This window comes from Heterodontus francisci, chromosome 20, assembly GCF_036365525.1.
Source record: "Heterodontus francisci isolate sHetFra1 chromosome 20, sHetFra1.hap1, whole genome shotgun sequence".
NCBI classification, from domain to species: domain Eukaryota; kingdom Metazoa; phylum Chordata; class Chondrichthyes; order Heterodontiformes; family Heterodontidae; genus Heterodontus; species Heterodontus francisci.
In genome coordinates, this window is record NC_090390.1 from 39,329,258 (window position 1) to 39,356,525 (window position 27,268).

Sequence of the window (27,268 nt, forward strand, 5' to 3'; positions counted from 1 at the left end):
TCACGGTGGGCCCATAAGATGGGAGGTAAGTTTACTTAAACGTATGCATGGTGTTCATTTCAAGATGCAAATTCAGGTCCCAACACCCAGCGGCTGGGGGGGGTGGGGCTGCCGCCATGGGGCCTCGCTGCTGCCTGGAAGATTGGGCCTGGGCCTCCCGCTGTTGGACTCCGTGGCAGGACTCTGCCAGAACGAATTTCCGCCCCTACCCCCTCCCGCCGGAACGATCTCCTGCCCACCCATCCCCCACCATGGAGACCAACATCGGGAGCCTGATAAAATCCAGCCCAAATGGCTGTGAATCTTTGGAATTCTCTACCCCAGAGAGATGTGGAGCCTCAATCATTGAGTATATTCAAGACAGAGATCGATAGATTTCTAGATATTAAAGATATCAAGGGATATGGGGATAGTGCGGGAAAATGGCATTGAGGTCGATCAGTTATAATCGAGTTGAATGGTGGAGCAGGCTCAAGGAGCCAAATGCCATACTCCTGCTCCTATTTCCTATGTTCCTAATTATCAGCTTGCACCCCAGTTTAACATGAACTAGAAATTTGAGCCTTTCCGTCTTCCCCCACTCCAAAGAAGTGCTACGGTGGGAAAAAGGCAATTGAGAGCATGCTGACCATCAACCTGCTGTAACACATTTTCTGAACATAATCAGAAGTTTATTTATTAGAGGAAAAATCTTGACTTAGCAATGTGCTGCCCATCAAACTAAAAGAAACTGTATTGGAAGTCAATCTGAGCCTTTGCTATTTCAAAGTTGTATGACACATGGTGAAAAAATTCTATTAGTGATACCAACAAATTGAATTAAAACTTTTAGCTTTCAGTCGGGATGCAGGAAGAGAAAAAAGACAAAAACAAAACAAGTTCATCTTCAATACCTCCAGCCCCTCTTCCCAGAAAGTGAAAATTGACCAACCTCTGATAAAAAGGACAAGAAATGGTGAACAGAATACTAAAACACAAAGATCTGCAGCAGAATACCTCAATTCAAGTATTTTAAACTGGTAATTTCTTGTAAAATATGAGTTTTAATGTAGGCCAACAAATAATCTGTAATGTAACTCATGGAAAGTCAGAATATATGATAGGAATGAAAATGGGGGAGGATCCCAAAAATACTGGCGCCGGGCAAGATTTTTCCTCTAATAAATAAACTTCTGATTATGTTCAGAAAATGTGTTACAGCAGGTTGATGGTCAGCATGCTCTCAATTGCCTTTTTCCCACTGTAACACTTCTTTGGAGTGGGGGAAGACAGAAAGGCTCAAATTTTTAGTTCATGTTAAACTGGGGTGCAAGCTGATAATTAGGAACATAGGAAATAGGAGCAGGAGTAGGCCATTTGGCTCCTTGAGCCTGCTCCACCATTCAACTCGATTATAACTGATCTACCTCAATGCCATTGTCACGCACCATCCCCATATCCCTTGATATCTTTAATATCTAGAAATCTATCGATCTCTGTCTTGAATATACTCAATGATTGAGGATGTCAATTTCAACGTGCTGTTCCCAGCGCCGGCAAGAATGACCAGCATTGTGGGGGCGGGGGGAGGGGAGGTGAGACATGAATGCCTCTCTCCCTCCAATTCAGGTCAATTAAGATCAGGTTTTAAAACCGGTTTTCCCCTAGCAGGAACATGGGGAGCAGAAAAGTAGAGTTGCCTACAGCACAGGAATTTCTCTGCAATATAACTTGAGCAACTGGAAGATGCAAAACTGAAGTGCTACAGTACCACCACTCGCAGGAGGATGGAATTACAGCACGATAATTTACAGAAGCAATTTCCATTATGTGGGCATAAAAATTTAAAATAGGAAAAGTTGCTAAAAGGGTGACAAAAACAGAAAAGGAACTAAGGTTCTGTAGACATGAAGTGTGTGCTATTACATAGATAGATATACTAAAAAGAATGTGTACATCAGTCTGAGTTTTGATTGGTCTGCTGTGTTCATGGCAATTTTCAACCACTCTCATCACCTCACAAGAAAGGAAGTGCAGTGGATTAATTGTAGAGTAGCTTTGCAAGTAACCATGCCGCCAATGAAGAGTGTAGTACTGACAACAGACCAGACACATTCCAGTTTCAATCTCTGGTCCATGTTGAGTTCATCAATTGCAGTCAGAGTGACACTTCAATGGCATCAACTCTATCTGAAGTGCCCAAAGGGTCAGTTTTCCAGGTCCTCATAATCAAAAGCTTGCATTTGAAGAATAATACCTTGATAAGTCTGTTAGCTCCATGGAACTGTAGCTTAAGGCAGATGCAGAGTGCTGAAAATAGCAGAGGCACTAGAAGAGTATAGAAAGTGTGGGGGGGGTACTTAAAAAAGAAAATTAGGAGAGCGAAGAGGGGACATGAAAAAACACTAGCGGGCAAGATAAAGGAAAATCCCAAGGCGTTTTATAAGTATATTAAGAGCAAGAGGATAACCAGGGAAAGAGTAGGGCCCATTATGGCCCGAAGTGGCAATCTATGTGTGGAGCCGGAGGACATAGGTGAGGTTTTAAATGATTACTTTTCATCTGCGTTCACTATGTAGAAGGACGATGTCGGTGGGAATGCAATAGTTATAGGGGATTCAAATGTAAGGGGAATAGATAGGCGTTTTTGTGGCCGCAAATGAGACTCCAGGATGCTATGTTCTCTCCCTGGTACTAGGGTCAAGGATGTCTCAGAGCAGTTACAGGACATTCTGAAGGGGGAGGGTGAATAGCCAGTGGTCGTGGTGCACATTGGTACAAACGACATAGGTTTAAAAAAAAGGATGAGGTCCTAAAAGCAGAATATAGGGAGTTAGGAAGTAAGTTGAAGAGTAGGACCTCAAAAGGTAGAGATCTCAGGATTACTACCAGTGCCACATGCTAGTCAGAGTAGAAATAGTAGGATATATCGGATGAATACATGGCTGAAGAGATGGTGTGTGGGGGGTGGGGAGGGTTTTAGATTCCTGGAACATTGGGATCGGCTCTGGGGGAAAGTGGGACCAGTACAAACTGGACGGGTTACGCCTGGGCAGGACCGGGACTGATGTCCTAGGGGGGGTATTTGCTAGAGTGGTTGGGGAGGGTTTAAACTAAAATGGCAGGGGGATGGGAACCTTTGCAAGGAGTCAGAGGAGGGGGAAATCAAAGACAAGAACAAAAGACAGTAAGGGGAATAAGAGAAGTGAAAGGCAAAGAAATCAAGGGCCAGAATCAAACAGGGCCACAGTGAAAAATAGTGGGAAGAAGACAAGTAATGTTAAAAAGACAAGCCTTAAGGCTTCGTGCCTTAACGCGCGGAGCATTCGCAATAAAGTGGATGAATTAATCATGAAAATAGATGTAAACGGGTATGATATAGTCAGGATTACGGAGACATGGCTGCAGGGTGACCAGGGATGGAAAATGAACATCCAGGAGTATTCAGTATCTAGGAAGGACAGACAAAAAGTAAAAGGCGGTGGAGTTGCATTGCTGGTTAAAGAAGAAATTAATACAATAGTGAGGAAGGACATTAGCTCTGGCGATGTGGAATCTGTATGGGTAGAGCTGAGAAACACTAAGGGGCAAAAAACGTTAGTGGGGATTGTATATAGACCCCCAAACTGTGGTGGTGATGTTGGGAAGGGAATTAAACAGGAAATTAGAGATGCATGCGATAAAGGAACATCTGTAATTATGGGTGATATTAATCTGCATATAGATTGGGTAAATCAAATTTGTCACAATACCATAGAGGTGGAATTCATGGAGTGTATACGGGATCGTTTTCTGGACCAATACGTTGAGGAACCAACTAGAGAACAGGCCATCCTAGACTGGGTATTGTGTCATGAGAGAGGAATAATTAACAATCTAGTTGTGCGAGACACCTTGGGGATGAGCGACCATAATATGATAGAATTCTTCTACAAGATGGAGAGTGACATAGTTGATTCTGAGAATAGGGTCCTGAATCTTAATAAAGGAAACTACGAAGGTATGAGGCGTGAGTTGGCTATGATGGATTGGGAAACATTACTTAAAGGGATGACGGTGGACAGACAATGGCAAACATTCGAAGAGTGCATGGATGAACTGCAACAATTGTTTATTCCTGTCTGCTGCAAAAGTAAAACGAGAAAGGTAACCAATCCACGGTTTACAAGGGAAATTAGAGATAGTATTAGATCCAAGAAAGAGGCATACTAATTTGCCAGAAAAACAACAGATCTGAGGATTGGCAGCAAAGGAGGACCAAGGGATTGATTAAGAAGGGGAAAATAGAGTACGAGAGGAAGCTTGCAGGGAACATAAAAACTGACTGTAAAAGTTTCTATAGGTATGTGAAGAGAAAAAGATTGGTGAAGACAGATGTAGGTCCCTTACAGTCAGAAACAGAGGAATTTATTATGGGGAATAAAGAAATGGCTGACCAACTAAATGGATACTTTGGTTCTGTCTTCACAAAAGGAGGACACAAATATCATACCAGAAATGTTGGGGAACACGGGGTTTAGTGAGAGGGAGGAACGGAAGGAAATCAGTATTAGTAAAGAGGATTCGAGTACAGGAGCAGGGATGTCTTGCTGCAATTATACAGGGCCTTGGTGAGGCCACACCTGGAATATTATGTACAGTTTTGGTCTCCTTATCTGAGGAAGTATGTTCTTGCTATAGAGGGAGTGCAGTGAAGGTTTACCAGGCTGATTCCTGGGATGGGGGACTGACGTATGAGGAGAGATCGTGTCAGTTAGGATTATATTCGCTGGAGTTCAGAAGAGTGAGGGGGATCTCATAGAAACCTATAAAATTCTAACAGGACTTGACAGGGTAGATGCAGGAAGGATGTTCATAATGGTGGGGGAGTCCAGAACCAGGGGTCATAGTTTAAGGATACGGGGTAAACCTTTCAGGACTGAGATGAGGAGAAATTACTTCACCCAGAGAGTGGTGTGCCTGTGGAATTCGCTACCACAGAAAGCAGTTGAGGCCAAAGCATTGTATGTTTTCAAGAAGGAGTTAGATATAGTTCTTGGGGTGAAAGGGATCAAAGGATATGGGGGGAATGCGGAAACAGGTTACTGAGCTGAATGATCAGCCATGATCATAATGAATGGTGGAGCAGGCTCGAAGGGCCGAATGGCATACTCCTGCTCCTATTTTCTATGTTTCTATGCGTAGAGATCAGGGAGGGGGATTGTGATATACTTGAACAAATTAGCATTGAAAGGGAGGAAGTATTAGCTGTTTTAAAGGGCTTAAAAGTGGATAAATCCCCAGATGAGATGTATCCCAGGCTGTTATATGAGGCAAGGGAGGATATAGCACGGGCTCTGACACAAATTTTCAATCCTCCCTGGCTACAGGAGAGGTACCAGAGGATTGGAGAACAGCGAATGTGGTACCATTATTCAAGAAGGGTAGCAGGAATAAACCAGGTAATTACAGGCCGGTGAGTCTAACATCAGTGATTGGGAAACTATTGGAAAAAGTTCTGAGGGACAGGATTAATCTCCACTTGGAGAGGCAGGAATTAATCAAGGATAGTCAGCATGGCTTTGTCAGGGGCAGATCGTGTCTAACAAACTTCATTGACTTTTTCGAGGTGATCACTAGATGTGTAGATGAGGGTAAAGCAGTTGATGTAGTCTACATGGACTTCAGTAAGGCTTTTCATAAGGTCCCGCATGGGAGATTGGTTATGGAGGTAAGAGCCCATGGGATCCAGGGCAATTTGGCAAATTGGATCCAAAATTGGCTTAGTGGCAGGAGGCAGAGGGTAATGGTCGAGGGTTGTTTTTGCGAGCGGAAGCCTGTGACCAGTGGTGCACCACAGGAATCGGTGCAGGGACCCTTGCTGTTTGTCGTGTACATTAATGATTTAGACGCGAATACAGGAGGTATGATCAGTAAGTTCACAAATGACACGAAAATTGGTGGTGTCGTAAATAGTGAGGAGGAAAGCCTTAGATTACAGGACGATATAGATGAGCTGGTAAGATGGGCGGAGCTGTGGCAAATGGAATTTAATCCTGAGAAGTGTGAGGTGATGCATTTTAGGAGTACTAACAAGGCAATGGAATATACAATGGATGGTTGGACCCTAGAAAATACAGCGGGTCAGAGGGACCTTGGCGTACTTGTCCATAGATCACCGAAGGCAGCAGCACAGGTAGATAAGGTGGTTAGGAAGGCATATGGGATACTTGCCTTTATTAGCTGAGGCATAGAATATAAGAGCAGGGAGGTTATATAAAACGCTAGTTAGGCCACAGCTGGAGTACTGTGTACAGTTCTGGGCACCACACTATAGGAAGGATGGATTGCACTGGAGAGGGTGCAGAGGAGATTCACCAGGATGTTGCCTGGGCTGGAGTATTTCAGCTATGAAGAGAGACTGGATAGGCTAGGGTTGTTTTCCTTAGAGCAGAGAAGCGGAGGAGAGACATGATTGAGGTATATAAAATTATGAGGGGCATTGATAGGTTAGATAGGAAGAAACTTTTTCCATTAGCAGAGGGGTCAATAACCAGGCGGCATAGATTTCAGGTAAGGGGCAGGAGGTTTAGAGGGGATTTGAGGAAAAATGTTTTCACCCAGAGGGTGGTTGGAATCTGGAACGCATTGCCTGAAGAGGTGGTAGAGGCAGGAACCCTCACAACACTTAAGAAGTATTTAGATGAGCACTTGAAACACCATAGCATCCAAGGCTACGGTCCAAGTGCTGGAAAATGGGATTAGAATAGTTAGGTGCTTGATGGTGGCACAGACACGATGGACCGAAAGGCCTGTTTCTGTGCTGTGTAACTCTATGACTCTATAACACAAGATGTTGCAAAAAATTGTTTTACAATCTAAAACAAGACTAACATTTTTATAAGTCAATCAGTTTCAGGTTTTTAAAAAAAATAAGGTGACTCTCTTGGCCTGTTTCTACCTTAAGAATATGCACTTCTGATGTCAGATTCTAAACTAACCTCCGATGCTTGAAACTGTACAAGGTTTTCCACAACTGGTACAAGTGCAGCTGCTGCTACTGCACGGACATCATCATCCAAGTCCTGCAGGCCATCAATTATAGTTGGAAGGACTTTTGGTAACAATGTCTCAATTAAGTCCTACAATAAAATCCAAATAATTTACTTTAATCACTTCACATGAACTAAAAACTTGTGCAAATTAAAAGCACAAATAAAAATGTTTAAAATTAAAGGCTGGATTTTGTAGTCCCACCGCCGACAGCAGCAGCAGCAGAAAGTGGTGGCCATCCTCCACGGGTCCCATGCTGCCGCGATTCTCCAGCAGGCAGCCACTTTACATATTCATGGCAGCTGCCCCCCCAATCATGTGGCGGCAGCAGCATTGGCGACGCCGTTCATGGCGTCACCGATGCGGAAGCAGGTGCTGGCCCTATTTTTAAAAGGCTGCCAGCCCTGCAGACAGTTCAACAAGGTGCAGAGTTGCCTCCTAACCCCCCCCCTTCCCTCTATACAATGTGCAGAGTTGACCCCTTCCCTATACAAAGTGCAGAGTTAACCCCCTTTCCCTCCTTCCCTATACACAAAGCGCAGAGCTGATCCCTTTCTCACCTGGACAGGAAAGTGAAGGTGTGTGAATGGTGCACATGGCGCTGAAGATCGGGAACTGATGGTAAGATCACTGCGGATTACATTTTAATTAATGCAAACATGTAATTTAAATATTTAAACGAGGCTCTCATCGCAGAACGGAGGGGATGGCACGGAGCTTCCCAGTTTCTGGGAAGATCGGGCCCGGCAATCCCAGCATCGGGTTCCATGGCGGACCGCTGCCGCTCTGATTCTCCACCAACACCCCCACCACGAAAACAGATATCAGGCTGGGAACAAAATCCAGCCCTAACTTTCCAAATTACTGCAACAAATTTTGTAGAAGCCAGAAAAATGTTGCAACTTACTTGCCGAACAGCCAAAGCATATTTTATTCCTAGAAGTCCACCATGTCTCACTTCCCACTGTTCCTGTGCCAGTAATTTTAATAAAACAACCACTGTTCCATGCACTCCCCTTTCATTCATGTATTTCAACACAACTCCAAGTGTTTGAGCACAAGTTTCCCGAACGGGTGCCACAACCTTTAAGACAAAAACATACATATATTTCTACACATTTTGTGGACATTTCTCTTTTGCCATCCCATCCTTTTAAGCTCACATATCTATATTATCCATCACGAAAGCAGATGGTGAGCTGATTGAGCCCAAGGATATGTCTATGGAGATCAATGCGACTGCTTAGACAAGTTGCTAGATGATGTGCTTGACAAGAAAGGGAATTGAACCCTCCCTGAGCAATTTCTTTTTCTTCTTCCAAATGTAGAAATTCAATCTCTAAAGCCCAAATAAAATGCACAACTGATCCGAGCTCTAGTTTCCTAGTTTGGCATCCACTGTAGCTACAGGACCACCTTGTTTGCTCTGAACATACAAGTCATACTAGAAGCATGAACAGGATTTTTGATGCTCAAAATTAAAATTATTTAAAATTGAAAAGGAATGTGCCTTTCTAAATTTAAAACATTCCAGTCATCAAGTTTAATTTTAAATGAACACTTTTACACACTATGTAATTGTGGATGAAAAGCTTTCTGGATTTACAGTATTTCACAAGTACTCTAAACTTTTTACAGCATACAGTAGCTATCTAAGATATAACCAACAAAAAACTGCTTCAACAACTACTTTTAAAAATCAAGCATTTCAGAAATTCACTTGTAAAATGGCAATGGACTTTCATGAGTATTCCTCTCCCTCCCACCTAAAATTACAGAGCACATACTTCATCAGATACAAAATCTCCAAATCTGTCCAGTGCAAACACACAAAGTAAACGAATAGCCAAGTCCTCCAGCCATTCCTGGTGCTGTTGTTCAATCTGAAAAATACAAAGTTAAAGCCTACTGTACACTTCATAGATAAGCTAGAGCACGAATGAACAAAAAAGTGTCTTCCTGGCCCACATATGGATGCACCACAGAGCCTTGGGCATGGAGGCACATATACAGATCTTTTATTAATTTGCATAGATCTCATGTTATTGATACAATAATGTCTTGGTCCTCTAATTAGGATGTATCCACCAATACTTTAAATAAATAGCCTTTCCAAACCTTTGCTTCACAAAATTCAAATAGAACACATTAATAAATAAAAAACACGAATACAAATAGGATTCAGCTGAATGAGCTTTAAGGTCTGGATGTGGTCCTAGGGCAGAAGACTGGACAACCAAGAATATGGCAACCAATAAAAAGTTACCTTATTATGACAATCATATTTATATACTACCTTTAATGAATAAAAAACCATGTCAGCTGTCATGTAGATTTCATGTAAAGAAACTAGAGGGAGTTCCCACAAGTAGTCAAGAAGGCTGCAGCAATCCAGAGATAAAGGACTACATCCAGGAATGAGGATGGAATAAGGCTGGAGAAAGCTGTAGAGGTAGGAAGGGGCAATGCTGAAGGGAATTTTAGATAAGAATATTAAACGTAAATCTATGAAGAGGACAGAACAAGTGCAAGTTAGCATAGATGGTAATAATGGACAAGTGGGGCTTAGTGAGAATGGCAGTTTTAGACAATTTGAAGTTTATGGAGGGTGGAGGTCAGGAAGCAAGAAGAATGGTTTTACAGAGGTTGTGTCAAGAGATAAAAAAAGGCATGGATATGGCTTTTGTCAGCAGTAGGAGCAAGGCAGGGGCAGAGACAAGCAATGTAATGATGGGTTATAAAAACAAGAAATGCTGGAAATACTCAGCAGGTCTGACAGCATCTGTGGATAGAGAAGCGGAGTTAATGTTTCAGGTCAGTGACCCTTCTCATCAGAACTGACCTGAAACGTTAACTCTGCTTCTCTCTCCACAGATGCTGCCAGACCTCCTGAGTATTTCCAACATTTCTTGTTTTTATTTCTCAGATTTCCAGCATCTGCAGTATTTTGATTTTATATTAATGTAATGATGGGTATTGACTTTTAAGAAAAGAAATGTGCTAAGATTACAATAACAAATTTTACTGAACAGAAAGCTGAATTAGTTGATTAGATGAGTAATGATGCCTCCCATCCTTCAAAGCTCTGTAGAGTTCATGAAGTTCTGAAGCTTAACTCAATGCTACCTAATCTGAGGTTTGCATGACTCATTTACCCAGTAATCTACCTGCAATCTCAAATCTCTGCTGCATCTATTGTAAACCATTCTTTAGGGGTTCCATTGATTAAAGCTGCAAATGATAGCTTTGTTTAAAGATGTTAAGATTTTGATACCCTGTGTACCTACATATCATGTGGGATTCATTTGACTAAATCGTGCAAAGAAATAAGGAGGCAGTTCCCTTGAGCTGAAGGCTCTGCTATCAAAGATGGAGTAGATGAGGGAAGGTGCACAGGACTTTATCACGAAGGGGAAGGCAGATGCAGCTTCTCTAGGATAACCTTGAGAGAACGAACACATAAATTTTGGTCTCAGGTTAGAAGAATACTAGCTTGCAGAAAGGGCATAAATCTACATATGTTTCCGATAGTCATATGCTTTCTTTTCCTGTACCTCCTGGCAGAATGACAGGAAGCTGTACTGATTTGTTTGTTGAGATATGCAGGAGCTCAAATATCGCATCCTCTTGGCTGATAAACTATTATTTATGTGCAAACCAAAAAGTGAAATATTTTTATATTTGTAGGATAAAATAATACTGGGATCATAATTTTTAAAAATAAAAACTATTATCTGAAGTAGCAGATATACAGAGGCATTGCTCAAACACAAAAGCTACAACATATAGGCCAAGCCTATGACTTCAAACACAGTAATGAGAATCCCCTACCCCTCACCCATCAGAGACAGCATCTCACACTGTTTCAGCTGGATACAGCATAGAGTGCAATTACAATATGCTGTGAAGCCACATTTAAAAAGTGCTCAGTCAAACTTCCTGGGAACTAAAACTTTTGCAGTAAGGTTATATAAATGTTTTGAACAAGATGACATTCTCGACCACCATCTCAAAAACTTTACTGTCTAGAAGCATGACTCTTGCTTTCTTATATGCACAGCTCCCTCTTGGCAGAAAACAGGCAATGCAACAGGAGCCTTGCCAGCAGCACTTCACACTGTGCAGTTACTAATCGCAGGGCAAGAGCAGGACACTTACAGTATTTTAAAACAGATTGAAATTTTTAAAGTGGTTAAGATAACAGTGTTACCCCCCAACAAAAAATCTTTCCATTCCACCTCCAAATCCGGATCCAGACAATAGCAAATATAATAGCAACTGTGGCCTAATCAATGTCTTGGAAAAATTCAACACTCCCCCGCTTTTGTATTCATTTTATGGTTTTATCTATTTACACTGTTACCTTTTAAGGATGTGTACTTGAACTCCTACATTACAGTTCTCTGCACTAAACTGCATCTGTTTCCTATATCCTCCTGCAATCCCCTTCACGATCAATAATTTAGTATCAGCAAACTTCAATATAATTTCTCTTGTGCCTATGGCCAAGCAATTTATATAAATGTTATCAAATGGCTGTTACCAAAATTTTTATACCCAACAAGGTTGAACGGAGCTCGATTTCCATGAGGTTAATTTGTTCTCCAGTTGAATACTTCATGCACATTAGTAAAAAGTTAAAATGAGAATTAAGAATTATTTGATCTTGCTTTGAGGAAAAGCTTCCAAAACTTAAAAACCACAATGTTAACTTGCCACGGGTGGGCCTGCGGGAATGTACCTTCGCTATGGTGGTTGATTTCTGTTTGTAATTAGATACTAGCCGATCTTTCATGGTGTTGCACATGGAGAGTTAAGACCAAGTATAGTCTTTAGGTGCAGTGAAAGTAGAGGCCAGGGAATAATTGGCTAAGTGTATGTAGATATAATGAAGCTACATTTTAAAGTCATACATTAGGCTTTCATTTTGAATTTCCCTTCTAAATTCTTATGTTTACATTCATAATGGAAAGTGACTGGGTAAACTTGTTACGGTGTAGTTATAACCTCCTGCCAAAGATGCTGCAGTGCTTTCACTGGGCAGGACAGTGTATAATTATAGCACAAAGTTCCATTGTATGCAATATAGAACATGTGTATATATGTATATACATATACATGTACATTATAAATATTGGCCTTTATAGCCACTCCAGGCGCTGCTTCACAAACCACTGACCACCTCCAGGCGCGTATCCATTGTCTCTCGAGATAAGGAGGCCCAAAGAAAGATAAATATAAAACACTTGAAGGAGAGAAAATTGCAGGAATGCAGGACAAACTGGATTGCTCTTCAAAAGAGCTGGTGCAGACTTGATGGACTGACTGGCCTCCTTCTGTGCTGTACTATCCTACGATTCTATTTTATGAAATGGAAAAGGTCTAAGTAAAGATCACTGAAGAAAACTTCCCTTGCTCTTTGGTCCCTAGCCATTGCTGTCAATGTAACTTAATTTCTCTTTAGTAGACATGATTCCTTACAAAAATTCAAACACCTTCTGCCAATCCATATATAATCAATACATTTCCTTTATATACCTACACACACCCCCAAAATTTGCAAATTAACTCAACAACTCCATGCTGATAATACCCAATGAAGCCGTGCTTTTCTACATGCACTAATCTCATCCTTTATTAAGAGGTTAAAGTTTAACTACAACCAAGTTAAGGCTAACTTATCTATAATTTCTTAACTTGTTATTTTCCACTTTCTTGAACCAATATCTAACATTTGCCAACCTCCAGTCCTTTGACAAATACCAATTTCCCGAGGATTATTTTTTAAAGAAAATTGTGGTCTATGCCTTTACCTTTCCCCCCCTAATATCATTCAGCATTCTGGGTTGTGTGCTATCTAGATCTGGTGGCTTTTGTACTTTTTAGTTGCATTATCTTTAAAGAATTTCTCTTGACCAACATACCCTCTAATTTTGCATTGGAGTACATAGGTTTTAGTGTGTGGCCCCTTTAAATTTTTTGGCGTAGTGACTTAAAGCGGCTGACTTATGCACGGGAGCTTTCTAGTCGCTGCGCAACCGAGAGGAAACATTGCACTTCACATATTAATGAAGCCGTGCTTTTCTACATGCACTAATCTCATCCTTTATTAAGAGGTTAAAGTTTAGCTGCAACCGAGTTAATATATGGATTGGCAGAAGGTGTTAACATGAATTTTTGTAAGAAATCATGTCTATTAAGGAGAAATTGAGTTACATTGACAGCAATGGCTAGGGACCAAACAGCAAGTAGTTAGGTCAAATTAATATTTGACGAAAGGTCACTGACCTGCAACGTTAACTCTGCTTCTCTCTCCACAGATGTTGCCAGACCTGCTGAGTATTTCCTGCACTTTTTGTTTTTATTTCAGATTTCCAGCATCTGCAGTATTTTGCTTTTAGCTTATTGCACTTCACATGTTTATTTCTAGTATTGGCTTTTCTGCATCCTGCTGAGGCACTCCCACTGTCAGCTGTCTAATCACTGCTTTATCTTAGAAGAATGTTAGTTGTGTTTATGTAAATATTAATTAAGTTAGTAGTTACAGTGTTTTGAAGTCTACCTTTGCCCTTGTTATATCTGGCAAGAAATTAATTTTTTTGTTCCGGTTGCACTCTATCTAGTTCCTTGTTAATTGGCTCAGGCATAACAATTACATTAGTCTAGGCCGGGCATGCCAACTCATGAGCAAACTGCCTGGCATCTTATAAACCTTAAGAAATATATGGTGGGAAACCAATCAAGTCAATTTATAAAAGGGCACTATCCCTTATGTATTTAAAGTGAATATTGGAATTTCCAAAATAGGTTCTTTACGAACAGCTTCTATTTGTACTTGCTATCTTAAAGGGAAAACAGAAACCCCACATATCAGCGAAGATTTCGCAACAGCTTGACTTGGAGACTCAAAATTTTTTTTAGTCCTTCGCAGGATGTAGACATCGCTCGCAAAGTAGGCATTTATTATTCATGCCTTGTTGCTCAGGAAGGTGGTGGTGAGTCTTCTACTTGTACTGGTAGTGACTTGATGCAACACAGTGGCTTGCTAGGCTACTTCAGAGGACACTTAAGAGTTAACTACATTGCTGTGGAATCAGAGGCACATACAGGCCTGACGGTAAGGAGAGCAGGTTGCATTCCTTTAAAGACAATCGTGAAATAGCTGGGCACTTGTGACAATCTGACAGCTTCATGGTCTTCTCTCTGCAGGTGCTGTCACTTTCTCCTTTAAATCTGCCATTATCTTTCCTCAAAAACCAACCCTCAAGCCCACCACCCCCACCCCCTCAAACTACCGACCCATCTTCAATCTCTCTTTCCTCTCCAAAGTCCTGAAATGAGTTGTCGTCTCCTAAATCCATGCCTATCTTTCCTGGAACTCTATGCTTGAAACCCTGCAATCAGGTTTCCACCCCTGACACAGTGCCACACAGAAATGGCTCTTATCAAAGTCACAAATAACATTCCATGTGATTGTGACAGAGGTAAATTATCCCCCCTCATCCTTCTCAACCCGCCTGCAGCCTTTGACATGGTTGACCACATCATCTTCCTCCAAAGCCTCTGCACTGTTGCCCAGCTGGGTGAGACTGCACTTGTCTGGTTCCATTCTTAACGATCTAATCACAGCTAGAGTATAACTTGCAATGGCTTCTCTTCCTGCTCCTGCACTGTTAGCTCTGCTGTCTCCCGAGGATCTATCCTTGGCCCCTTACTATTTCTCATCCACATGCTGTCCCTCAGCGACATCATCCAAAAGCAAAGCATTAGGTTTCATATATTTGCTGACAACATCCAGCTCTACCTCAACACCAACTCTCCCATTCCTCCACTGTTGCTAAATTATCAGACTGCTTATCTAATATCCAGCACTGGATGTTAACTATATATCAGTTGTGTATTAATTGTAGGCAGATGGTGGGCATTCACTTGTGTCCGTATAAGTAGACACTGACCTAAACGGTGGTGGGGGTTACTTGCTTGTAATCTGCTGTGGTACATGTCAGTACCAATGACAGAGAAAGCAGGTATTGAGGCCCTGTGGTCAGATTTTCAGGAGCTAGGGAGAAATTTAAAAAAAAACAGGATGTCAAATGCAGTAATCTCTGGATTACTGCCAGTGCCATGCACGAGCGAGAGTAAAAATACGGGGATAGGGAGGATCAATGTGTGGCTCGAGGCATGATGCTGGAGGGAGCGCTTCAGGTTCTTGGGACCAGTTCTGGGACAGGAGGCACCTAATCAAAAGGGACAGATTGCACCTCAACAGGACTGGGACCAATGTCCTCGCAGGGAGGTTCACTAGTGTGTTTGGGGAGGGTTCAAACTAAACTGGCAGGGGGTGGGCACCAGCTAATAGAAGTAGAAAAGTGCATAAAAAGTAATGAGTGTTGGATGGTACTAGAAAAGCAGGTCATCCCATATTAGGAGCAGACTCAAAAGGACTACGAGGAATACGAATCTAGGTTTACAATGCATGTATATAAAATGCACAAAGTGGTGAATAAGGCTGGAGAGCTACAAGAACAAATAGCCCTGTGGGAATATGATGTAGTGGGAATAACAGAAATAAGGTTTAAAAATGCTGAGATAAAAACAAGAAATGCTGGAAATACTCAGCAGGTTTGGCAGCATCTGTGGAGAGAGAAGCAGAGTTAACGTTTCAGGTCAGTGACCCTTCTTCAGAATTGGCAAACATTAGAAATGTAAAAGGTTATAAGCAAGTAAAGTGGGGGTGGGGCAAGAGATAACAAAGGAGAAGGTGTAGACAGGACGAGGTCACAGAATAGACCAGAAGGTCATGGAGCAAAGATATGTTAATGGTGTGTTGAAAGACAAAGCATTAGTACAGAAAGGGTGTTAATGGACTGAAAATTGAACAGCCGCAAGCACAAACATGAAAAAAACAGTGGGTAAGCAAACTTAACAAACTAAGTTGAAATAAAATAAAGTAAACACAAAAAAATATATTAAAAAAAGGAAAATGAAAAAAATAACTAAAAATAAAAGTAAAATGGGGGGCCCGTCATGCTCTGAAATTATTGAACTCAACGTTCAGACTGGCAGGCTGTAGTGTGCCTAATCAGTAAATGAGATGCTGTTCCTCGAGCTTGCGTTGATGTTCACTGGAACACTGTAGCAATCCCAGCACAGAGATGTGAGCATGAGAGCAGGCGGGAGTGTTGAAAGGGCAAGCAACCAGAAGCTCGGGGTCCTACTTGCGGACTGAGCGGAGGTGTTCCGCAAAGCAGTCACCTAGTCTGCGTTTGGTCTCCCCAATGTGGAGGAGACCACAATGTAAGCAGCGAATACAGTATATTACACTGAAAGAAGTACAAGTAAATCGCTGCTTCACCTGAAAGGAGCGTTTGAGGCTGAGGACTGGACGCTTAATACTCAAGGATACAAAGTGTTCAGAAAAGATAGGGAAGGTAAAAGGAAGGTCAGGTGGCAGTACTGATCAAGGAAGACATTGTAGAGTTAGAAGGGGCGGACACCCTTGAGGGGACAAAGACAGTTGAGAGTTGAGAAGCAAAAAGGGTATGATCACTCTACTGAGGGTATTCTACAAGCAGAGAGAGGGGGAAGGAGAGAGAGAGGGAGGGGAAGGCGAGGCGAGAGAGAGAGAGAGAGAGAGAGAGAGAGGGGAAGGGGAGGCGAGAGAGAGAGAGAGGGGAAGGGGAGGCGAGAGAGAGAGAGGGGAGGCGAGAGAGAGAGAGAGGAGGCGAGAGAGAGAGAGAGGAGGCGAGAGAGAGAGAGAGGAGGCGAGAGAGAGAGAGAGGAGGCGAGAGAGAGAGAGAGGAGGCGAGAGAGAGAGAGAGGAGGCGAGAGAGAGAGAGAGGAGGCGAGAGAGAGAGAGAGGAGGCGAGAGAGAGAGAGAGGAGGCGAGAGAGAGAGAGAGGAGGCGAGAGAGAGAGAGAGGAGGCGAGAGAGAGAGAGAGGAGGCGAGAGAGAGAGAGAGGAGGCGAGAGAGAGAGAGAGGAGGCGAGAGAGAGAGAGAGGAGGCGAGAGAGAGAGAGAGGAGGCGAGAGAGAGAGAGAGGAGGCGAGAGAGAGAGAGAGGAGGCGAGAGAGAGAGAGAGGAGGCGAGAGAGAGAGAGAGGAGGCGAGAGAGAGAGAGAGGAGGCGAGAGAGAGAGAGAGGAGGCGAGAGAGAGAGAGAGGAGGCGAGAGAGAGAGGGGAGGCGAGAGAGAGAGGGGAGGCGAGAGAGAGAGGGGAGGCGAGAGAGAGAGGGGAGGCGAGAGAGAGAGGGGAGGCGAGAGAGAGAGGGGAGGCGAGAGAGAGAGGGGAGGCGAGAGAGAGAGGGGAGGCGAGAGAGAGAGGGGAGGCGAGAGAGAGAGGGGAGGCGAGAGAGAGAGGGGAGGCGAGTGAGAGAGGGGAGGCGAGAGAGAGGCGAGCAAGAGAGAGGGAAGGGGAGGTGAGAGAGAGAGGGGAGAAGGGGAGGCGAAAGAGAGAGAGAGGAAGGGGAGGCGAGAGAGAGAGAGAGAGGAGAGAGAGAGAGGGAGGGGAAAGGGAGGCGAGCAAGAGAGAGGGAAGGGGAGGTGAGAGAGAGGGGGAAGGGGAGGCGAAAGAGAGAGAGAGGAAGGGGAGGCGAGAGAGAGAGAGAGAGAGGAGAGAGAGAGAGGGAGGGGAAAGGGAGGCGAGCAAGAGAGAGGGAAGGGGAGGTGAGAGAGAGGGGGGGAAGGGGAGGCGAGAGAGAGAGAGGGGAAGGGGAGGCGAGAGAGAGAGAGGGGAATGGGAGGCGAGAGAGAGAGAGGGGAAGGGGAGGCGAGAGAGAGAGAGGGGAAGGGGAGGCGAGAGAGAGAGGGGAAGGGGAGGCGAGAGAGAGAGGGGAAGGGGAGGCGAGAGAGAAAGAGTGGAAGGGGAGGCGAGAGAGAGAGAGTGGAAGGGGAGGCGAGAGAGAGAGAGAGTGGAAGGGGAGGCGAGAGAGAGAGAGTGGAAGGGGAGGCGAGAGAGAGAGTGTGGAAGGGGAGACGAGAGAGAGAGGGAAAGGGGAGGCGAGAGAGAGAGGGGGGAAGGGGAGGCGAGAGAGAGAGGGGGGAAGGGGAGGCGAGAGAGAGAGGGGGGAAGGGGAGGCGAGAGAGAGAGGGGGGAAGGGGAGGCGAGAGAGAGAGGGGGGAAGGGGAGGCGAGAGAGAGAGGGGGGAAGGGGAGGCGAGAGAGAGAGGGGGGAAGGGGAGGCGAGAGAGAGAGGGGGGAAGGGGAGGCGAGAGAGAGAGGGGGGAAGGGGAGGCGAGAGAGAGAGGGGGGAAGGGGAGGCGAGAGAGAGAGGGGGGAAGGGGAGGCGAGAGAGAGAGGGGGGAAGGGGAGGCGAGAGAGAGAGGGGGGAAGGGGAGGCGAGAGAGAGAGGGGGGAAGGGGAGGCGAGAGAGAGAGGGGGGAAGGGGAGGCGAGAGAGAGAGGGGGGAAGGGGAGGCGAGAGAGAGAGGGGGGAAGGGGAGGCGAGAGAGAGAGGGGGGAAGGGGAGGCGAGAGAGAGAGGGGGGAAGGGGAGGCGAGAGTGGGAGGGGGGAAGGGGAGGCGAGAGAGAGAGGGGGGAAGGGGAGGCGAGAGAGAGAGGGGGGAAGGGGAGGCGAGAGAGAGAGGGGGGAAGGGGAGGCGAGAGAGAGAGGGGGGAAGGGGAGGCGAGAGAGAGAGGGGGGAAGGGGAGGCGAGAGAGAGAGAGGGGGGAAGGGGAGGCGAGAGAGAGAGGGGGGAAGGGGAGGCGAGAGAGAGAGGGGGGAAGGGGAGGCGAGAGAGAGAGGGGGGAAGGGGAGGCGAGAGAGAGAGGGGGGAAGGGGAGGCGAGAGAGAGAGGGGGGAAGGGGAGGCGAGAGAGAGAGGGGGGAAGGGGAGGCGAGAGAGAGAGGGGGGAAGGGGAGGCGAGAGAGAGAGGGGGGAAGGGGAGGCGAGAGAGAGAGGGGGGAAGGGGAGGCGAGAGAGAGAGAGGGGGGAAGGGGAGGCGAGAGAGAGAGGGGGGAAGGGGAGGCGAGAGAGGGAGGGGGGAAGGGGAGGCGAGAGAGAGAGGGGGGAAGGGGAGGCGAGAGAGAGAGAGAGGGAAAGGGGAGGCGAGAGAGAGAGAGAGAGAGAGAGGGAAAGGGGAGGCGAGAGAGAGAGAGGGGGGAAAGGGGAGGCGAGGGAGAAGGGGAGGTGAGAGAGAGAGAGAGGGAAGGGGAGGCGAGAGAGAGGGGAGGGAAGGGGACGCGAGAGAGAGAGGGGAGGCGAGAGAGAGAGAGGGGGGAAAGGGGAGGCGAGAGAGAGAGAGAGAGAGAGAGAGAGAGAGAGAGAAAGGGGAGGCGAGAGAGACAGAGAGAGGGAAAGGGGAGGCAAGAGAGAGGGGGGAAGGGGAGGCAAGAGAGAGAGGGGAAGGGGAGGCAAGAGAGAGAGGGAAGGGGAGGCGAGAGAGAGAGAGGGGAAGGGGAGGCGAGAGAGAGAGAGGGGAGGCGAGAGAGAGGGGAAGGGGAGGCGAGAGAGAGAGGAGAAGGGGAGGAGAGAGAGAGTGGAAGGGGAGGCGAGAGAGAGAGAGTGGAAGGGGAGGCGAGAGAGAGAGAGTGGAAGGGGAGGCGAGAGAGAGAGAGTGGAAGGGGAGGCGAGAGAGAGAGAGTGGAAGGGGAGGCGAGAGAGAGAGAGTGGAAGGGGAGGCGAGAGAGAGAGAGTGGAAGGGGAGGCGAGAGAGAGAGGGAAAGGGGAGACGAGAGAGAGAGGGAAAGGGGAGGCGAGAGAGAGAGAGAGAGAGGGAGGAAGGGGAGGCGAGCGAGAGAGAGGGGGGAAGGGGAGGCGAGCGAGAGAGAGGGGGGAAGGGGAGGCGAGAGAGAGAGGGGGGAAGGGGAGGCGAGAGAGAGAGGGGGGAAGGGAAGGCGAGAGAGAAAGGGGGGAAGGGGAGGCGAGAGAGAGAGGGGGGAAGGGGAGGCGAGAGAGAGAGGGGGAAAGGGGAGGCGAGAGAGAGAGAGGGGGGAAGGGGAGGCGAGAGAGAGAGGGGGGAAGGGGAGGCGAGAGAGAGAGGGGGGAAGGGGAGGCGAGAGAGAGAGGGGGGAAGGGGAGGCGAGAGAGAGAGGGGGGAAGGGGAGGCGAGAGAGAGAGGGGGGAAGGGGAGGCGAGAGAGAGAGGGGGGAAGGGGAGGCGAGAGAGAGAGGGGGGAAGGGGAGGCGAGAGAGAGTGGAAGGGGAGGTGAGAGAGAGAGAGGGAAAGGGTAGGCGAGAGAGAGAGAGGGAAAGGGGAGGCGAGAGAGAGAGAGAGGGAAAGGGGAGGCGAGGGAGAAGGGGAGGTGAGAGAGAGAGAGAGAGAGAGAGAGAGGGAAGGGGAGGCGAGAGAGAGGGGAGGGAAGGGGAGGCGAGAGAGAGGGGAGGGAAGGGGAGGCGAGAGAGAGAGGGGAGGCGAGAGAGAGAGAGGGAAGGGAAAGGGGAGGCGAGAGAGAGAGAGAGAGAAAGGGGAGGCGAGAGAGACAGACAAAGGGAAAGGGGAGGTGAGAGAGAGAGAGAGAGGGAGGGAAGGGGAGGCGAGAGAGAGGGGAGCGAAGGGGAGGCGAGAGAGAGGGGAGGGAAGGGGAGGCGAGAGAGAGAGGGGAGGCGAGAGAGAGAGGGGAGGCGAGAGAGAGAGGGGAGGCGAGAGAGAGAGAGGGAAGGGAAAGGGGAGGCGAGAGAGAGAGAGAGAGAAAGGGGAGGCGAGAGAGAGAGACAAAGGGAAAGGGGAGGCGAGAGAGACAGAGAGAGGGAAAGGGGAGGCAAGAGAGAGGGGGGAAGGGGAGGCAAGAGAGAGGGGGGAAGGGGAGGCAAGAGAGACAGGGGAAGGGGAGGCAAGAGAGAGAGGGGAAGGGGAGGCAAGAGAGAGAGGGGAAGGGGAGGCAAGAGAGAGAGGGGAAGGGGAGGCGGGGAGGGAAGAGGTATGGGGGCTGGAAGGAAAGCTGCGGGGGAGGGGGGGAAAAGGAGAGTGAGAGGGGGAATGTTAAATATGCAGGGAAATTACAGATGTGCAAGATGTGTGGAGATATTGGGGGACTTTACCCAAATATCTATTCGGATAATGTTAGAGTAAAGGGTAAGGAGGGGGAGGAATTTCTGAAGTTTGTTCAGGAGAACTTCCTTGACCAGTATATTCTCAGTCCAAGTAGGAGGCAGGCATTGCTGGATCAGGTGCTGGGGAACCTGGTGGGCCAAGTGGACCGTGACAGTGGGGGAAACACCTGGGTAAGAGTGATCATCGGATCATAAGGTTTAGCTTAGCAATGGAGAAGAGCAAGAAACAATCTAAAGTAGAACTTCTAAATTGGGAGAGGGCTAACTTCAATGGGATGAGAGGGAATCTAGCCAGGGTAAAATTGGACCAAAGACCGACAGGAAAAACAGTAACAGAAGAATGGGTGATATTTAAAGAGATGTTTCATGTACAAGTTAGGTACATTCCAACAAGGGCGAAAGGTAGAGAAACAAGGCCTGGGCTTCTTGGATGATGATGGAGATAGAGAATATGATGAGACAAAAAAAAGAGTGTACGATGCATGTCAGGTCAATTCTTCAAGCAAGAACCAGAACAAATACAATATGTTGAGAGGGGAAGTGAACAGGAAAACAAGACTGGTGAAGAGAGAATATGAGAATAGAATGGCAGTTTACATAAAAAGAAGCGCAAAAATCTTCTACAGCATGTAAATAGTAAGCAGGTAGTAAAAGGTGAGGTGAGGCCTACTAAGGAGAACGAGGGTGATAAATGCTTAGAGGGGCAACGCAAGGCTAGAATACTTAATGAGTACTTTGTTTACTAAGGAAAAGGATGCTGTCAAAATATCAGTAGAAGCGGAGATAGTAGAGGTAATGGATGGGGTGAAAATTGGTAGGAAGAATGTACTGGGAAGGCTGACTGTGCTTACAGCGGATAGGTCGCCTGGATCGGATGGCTTGTATCCTAGGTTGCTCAAGGAAGTGGGAGTGGAGTAGGCGGAATGGCTTGCCCTCGATATGGGGAAGGTGTCAGAAAATTGGAGAGTGGCAAATGTGGCACCGTTATTCATGAAAGGGTGCAAGGGCATTCCTAGTAACTACAGGCTTGTCAGTTTAACATCAGTGGTAGCTAAGGTTTTAGAAACAATAATAAGGGGCAAAAAAAAAAAATCAACAAGTACTTCCAGAAGTTTGAGTTAATTAAGGAGAACTGGCATGGATTTGTAAAAGGCAGATCGTGCGTGACTATTCTGATAGAATCTTTTGATGAAGTAACAGAGAAGGTTGATGACGAGATAGCAATGGATGGTGTCTATTTAGATTTTAAGAAAGTGTTTGACAAAGTTCCACATGAAAGGCTGGTTAATAAAACTGAGCTCATGGAATAGAAATGTTGGTGTCAGCTTGGATAAATTAGCTTAAGGACAGAAAATAGCAAGTCATGGTAAATGGTTGTTTTCAGACTGGAGAATGGTAGACAGTGGTGTTCCTCAGGGTTCACTGCTAAGACCACTGCCTTTTCATTATATATATCTTCCTTATCTCTTATCTTTGGCCTCCTTGTCTCGGGAGACAATGGGTAAGCGCCTGGAGGTGGTCAGTGGTTTGTGAAGCAGCGCCTGGAGTGGCTATAAAGGCCAATTCTAGAGTGACAGACATTATATATAAATGACTTGGATTTTGCAATACAGAGTAACATTTCAACATTTGCCAATGATACCAAACTTGGAGGTATGGCAGACAGTGAGGATGATACCAATTGACTGCATAGATAGTCTAGCAGAATGGGCAGACAAACAGCAGATGGAATTTAGTACAGACAAGTGTGAGGTGATGCATTTTGGCAGAAGAGATAGGGAGAGGCAATATAGACGTAATGGCACAGTCCTAAAGAGTGTACATGGACAGAGGGACCTGGGGGTTCATGTGCATAGATCTTTGAAGGTGGCAGGAAATATTGAAAGAGTAATTAATAAAGCACATGGGATCTTGGGCTTCATAAATGGAGGTACTGAATCCAAAAGCAAGGAAGTTATGCTGAAACTTTATAAAGCTTTTGTTTGGCCACAACTAGAGTACTGATTTCACAGAGATTTGACACAGGTGTACAAGATTATGACAGGTTTGGATAAGGCATACAAAGAAAAGTTGTTCCCATTAGCTGATGGTACAAGGACTCGGGGAAGACTGATTGAAGATTTTGGACAAGAGATGCAGTGGGGTGCGAGAAAGAACCTTTTTACACAGTGAATGGTAATGACCTGGAACTGGGTGCCTACTAGAGTGGTGGAAGTGGAGACAATGTATGATTTCAAAAGGAAATTGGATGGGCACTATAACTTTGCAGGGCTAAGGGGATAGAATGGGAGAATGGGACTGATTAGTTTGCACTACAGAGAGCCGGCATGGACTCCTTCTGTGCTGTTATGACTCTCATCTGTAACTGTGTAAATAAGAGTTTGTAAAGATTGGCTCCAGTTGTACCTTCATCAACTGGCTTTCTGGATCATAACATGGTAGCAGAGAATAGTTGCCAAAAGGTGAAGGTTGGAAGCTAAGTTAAAAAATTTCAGACAAAAAAACTATTATCCTAATAATGGCAGAACGAAAGTGAATATTGTTGGGGTATGATTACCCTCCGATGTTCGTGGAGCCTGACCTTCTCAAGGGCAATTACAGAATGGGCAACAAATGCTGGCCTTGCCAGCGATGCCCTCGTCCCATGAAAGAATAAAAAATGTGCAAGAATTAAGTGGACACGGATTACGTCTCTACCAAACAGAAAGCAAGGTATGGCCTTGGTGTTGTCGCTACTACAAGAAGTAAAATCAGAAGTAAAGCATTTTGTGAGCTGGATGCCCATCAGTTGGATATTGATGAATATTTGAACCTTCTATTAGAGTTCCTCTATGAAATTTAGAAAAACAGATGATCTGTTAAATGCCTACGAGGCATGGTCGGACTTTGACAGATTTCGGAAAACAGATCATCATTCCATAGAAGAACGGGTCATGGACTTTAACAGATAAAAATATATAAAAGATTGACAAAATTCAATTTGGGGATTCCTAGATCTGTACTAGCGTTTATGTTGATGGACTGTGCTAAGGGTTTCATATGGGACAGGCTACTGGTTCTAATTGTGTTCGGTTCGCAGATGTTGGATCAGATGTCTGCTGCCTTGAAAATATTCCTGTGGAAAGTCAGGTTACTGGTGATAGTTGAGCCTAGGTAGGTGAACTCTTGAACCACTTCCAGAGTGTGTTCGCCAATATTGATGGATGGGACATTTCTGACGTCCTGTCCCATGATGTTCGTTTTCTTGAGGCTGATGGTTAGGCCAAATTCATTGCAGGCAGCCGCAAACCTGTCGAGTCTCTGCAGACACTCTACAGTGTGAGATGTTAATGCAGCATCATCAGCAAAGAGGAGTTCCCTGATGAGCACATTCCGTACTTTGGTCTTCGTTTTTAGACGGGCAGGTTGAACAACCTGCCACCTGATCTTGTGTGGAGGAAAATTCCTTCTTCTGAAGACTTGAACGCATGTGAGAGCAGCAGGGAGAAGAAGATCCCAAACAGTGTAGGTGCTAGAACACAGCCCTGTTTCACGCCACTCAGGATAGGAAAGGGGTCTGATGAGGTGCCGCTATGCTGAATTGTGCCTTTCATATTGTCATGGAATGAGGTGATGATACTTAGTAGCTTGGGTGGGCATCCAATCTTTTCTAGTAGTCTGAAGAGACCATGTCTGCTGATGAGGTCAAAGGCTTTGGTGAGATCAATGAAAGCAACGTAGAGGGGCATCTGTTGTTCACGGCATTTCTCCTGTAGCTGGCGAAGGGAGAACAGCATGTCAATGGTGGATCTCTTTGCTCGAAAGCCACACTGTGCCTCAGGATAGACACGCTCAGCCAGCTTCTGGAGCCTGTTTAAGGCGACACGAGCGAAGACTTTCCCCACTATGCTGAGCAGAGAGATTCCACGGTAGTTGTTGCAGTCACCGCGTTCACCCTTGTTCTTATAGAGGGTGATGATAGTGGCATCGCGCATGTCCTGTGGTACTGCACCCTCGTCCCAGCACAGGCAAAGCAGTTTGTGCAGTGCTGAAAGTATAGCAGGCTTGGCACTCTTGATGATTTCAGGGGTAATGCCGTCCTTCCCAGGGGCTTTTCCGCTGGCTAGAGTATCAATGGCATCACTGAGTTCCGATTTTGTTGGCTGTACGTCCAGCTCATCCATGACTGGCAGAGACAGGGCTGCATTGAGGGCGGTCTCAGTGACAACATTCTCCCTGGAGTACAGTTCTAGGTAGTGTTCCACCCAGCGGTACATTTGCTTGCGATGGTCAGTGATGTGTCCCCTGATTTAGATTTGAGGGGGCACAATCCTCTTGATGGTTGGCCCAAAAGCTCTCTTAATGCCATCACACATTCCTCTGATATTTCCTGTGTCAGAGGCCAGCTGAATATGACTGCATAAGTGTTGCCAGTAGTCATTTGCGCAGCGCCTGACTGTTCTTTGTGCCGCACTTCTGGTAGCTTTAAGTGCAGCGGATGTAAACTCACTGGGGGTTTTCTTGTGGTTTAGCAGTGTGATGCGCTTAGCGGCTATGACAGATTCCAGCTCTTCAATGAGAGATTGAAACCAGTCTGCATTCCGCTTCACACAATTGCATAGGTGGTCATTGCTGAATCATAGATGGAGTCTCTGAAGTGGGCCCACTTGGTCCCTGCATCCCCTGTGGGAGTGTTTTGGAGGGCTTTTTCAAGTGAATTTAGAAACTTATGTAACAGCTGTGGATGAGAAATTGTGCTTGTGTTGATGCGCGGGCGGCCCTTCTGCTTGAAGTGATGCAGCTTCTTTGGTTTGAGGCTAATCTTGCTGCACACCAGGGAGTGGTCGGTGTCGCAGTCCGCACTGTGGAAGCTGCGCGTGATTTGAACGCTGTTTAAAGAGGCTCGCCTTGTGACGATGAGGTCCAGCTGGTGCCAACGACGTGATCTTGGGTGTCTCCAAGAAACTTGGTGACAGGGTTTAGTGTGAAAGAACGAGTTGGTGATGCAGAGGTTATGATCGGTACACAACTCAAGAAGTCTCTGTCCATTCTCATTCATCCTTCCAATGCCAAAGCGCCCAAGGCAGGAGGGCCATGAGTCATGGTCGGCCCCAACCCTGGCATTAAAGTCCCCCAGCAGGAATAGGTGTTCCGTGTTGGGGATGCTACTAATGATATTATGGAGTTCCTCGTAGAACTGGTCTTTAGCTTCAGGTGGGGAGCAGTGTTGGGGCATAGATGCTGAGTAGGTGTACTAGACCAGAGGCAGATGGACAGTATGCGTTCCGAGCCATTTGAGGGTGGCTCTATCATGCTGAGCGAAGAGTTTCTGATGGCAAAGCCCACTCCGTGCTGTCTTGGTTCTTCAGGATCCCTATCCTGCCAGAAGGTGTAGTCTTGCTCTCTTAGAGATCCGCTTGCAGGGAGGTGTCTCTCCTGAAGTGCTGCAATGTCCACATTGAGTCTACTGAGCTTGTTGTTGATGATGGCAGTCTTCCGAGAATCGTTGATTTGTGTAAAGTCTTCCGACAGGCCAGGACACATAGTTCTGACGTTCCAGCTTGCAAAACGAAGGGCTGGTACCTTCTTTCCTTTTTTGGTCGTGCTGTTTGGTGTGATGTTACAGTCCACTTGTCGGGCAATGACCCTGAGCTCCAAGCACCCATTGAAGCAGGTGGACTGTGGTGGGACAGAACCTTACTGACCGGGGGCTGCCCGGTTTGAGGCGGGCGGTAGCTGTCCAGTGAGATGCAATGACCTCTCCCACCGACAAAGGCAACCTGTGGCGCCTAATCTCTACGTCAATTGAGCTGGACTTATAACCCGTAACTGCTGTCTTCCGTGTTGATTTGGTCGCTGTGAGGCGACTATGGAGTTACCTCTCCATGGCGCATGCCTGGGCATATGTATGGAGGTTGTGAGTTGCCCAAGCGTCAAAACCCCCCTCTCGGCCTTCCTGGTGGGGTCCAAAGGAGTGCACAGCACGACGTTTGGCACCGCTATAGCTGCAGGAACTGCCGGAGATATGCCAAAGGTGACACATGACTGCCTTCGGGGATCCGCTCCGGATTTTCTGTTCGGGTTTACTCCCTTAGCCTTCGTCTCTACCGAGATGCCCACAGGGCAGTGGGGTTGTTGGGGCCCCTACACAGGGATAGGTGGATGCCGGTGGGAGGAGGTGGGGCGAGGAGGATTATGGTGGGAAGGGGTGGAGGGAAGGGGGTGTGGGGGGAGCTGGGCTGCAGGGTGCAGGGGGAGGGGGTGCGAGGGGAAGGGGGTGCGAGGGGAAGGG

The 27,268-nt window shown here is 46.5% G+C and overlaps 1 protein-coding gene across 8 annotated transcripts in view; it reads right to left on the reverse strand.

Moving 5' to 3' along the window:
• Positions 1-27,268, reverse strand: part of btaf1 (BTAF1 RNA polymerase II, B-TFIID transcription factor-associated) — a 210,103-nt gene that overhangs the window by 97,097 nt on the left and 85,738 nt on the right. For all 8 annotated transcript variants that reach the window (XM_068052646.1, XM_068052653.1, XM_068052652.1 and 5 more), the window contains 3 exons: positions 8,799-8,894; positions 7,919-8,095; positions 6,960-7,100 (listed from right to left, as the gene is read on the reverse strand). In XM_068052646.1, the coding sequence (XP_067908747.1) occupies positions 6,960-7,100; positions 7,919-8,095; positions 8,799-8,894 (414 nt within the window). The remainder of the gene's footprint in view (positions 1-6,959; positions 7,101-7,918; positions 8,096-8,798; positions 8,895-27,268) is intronic.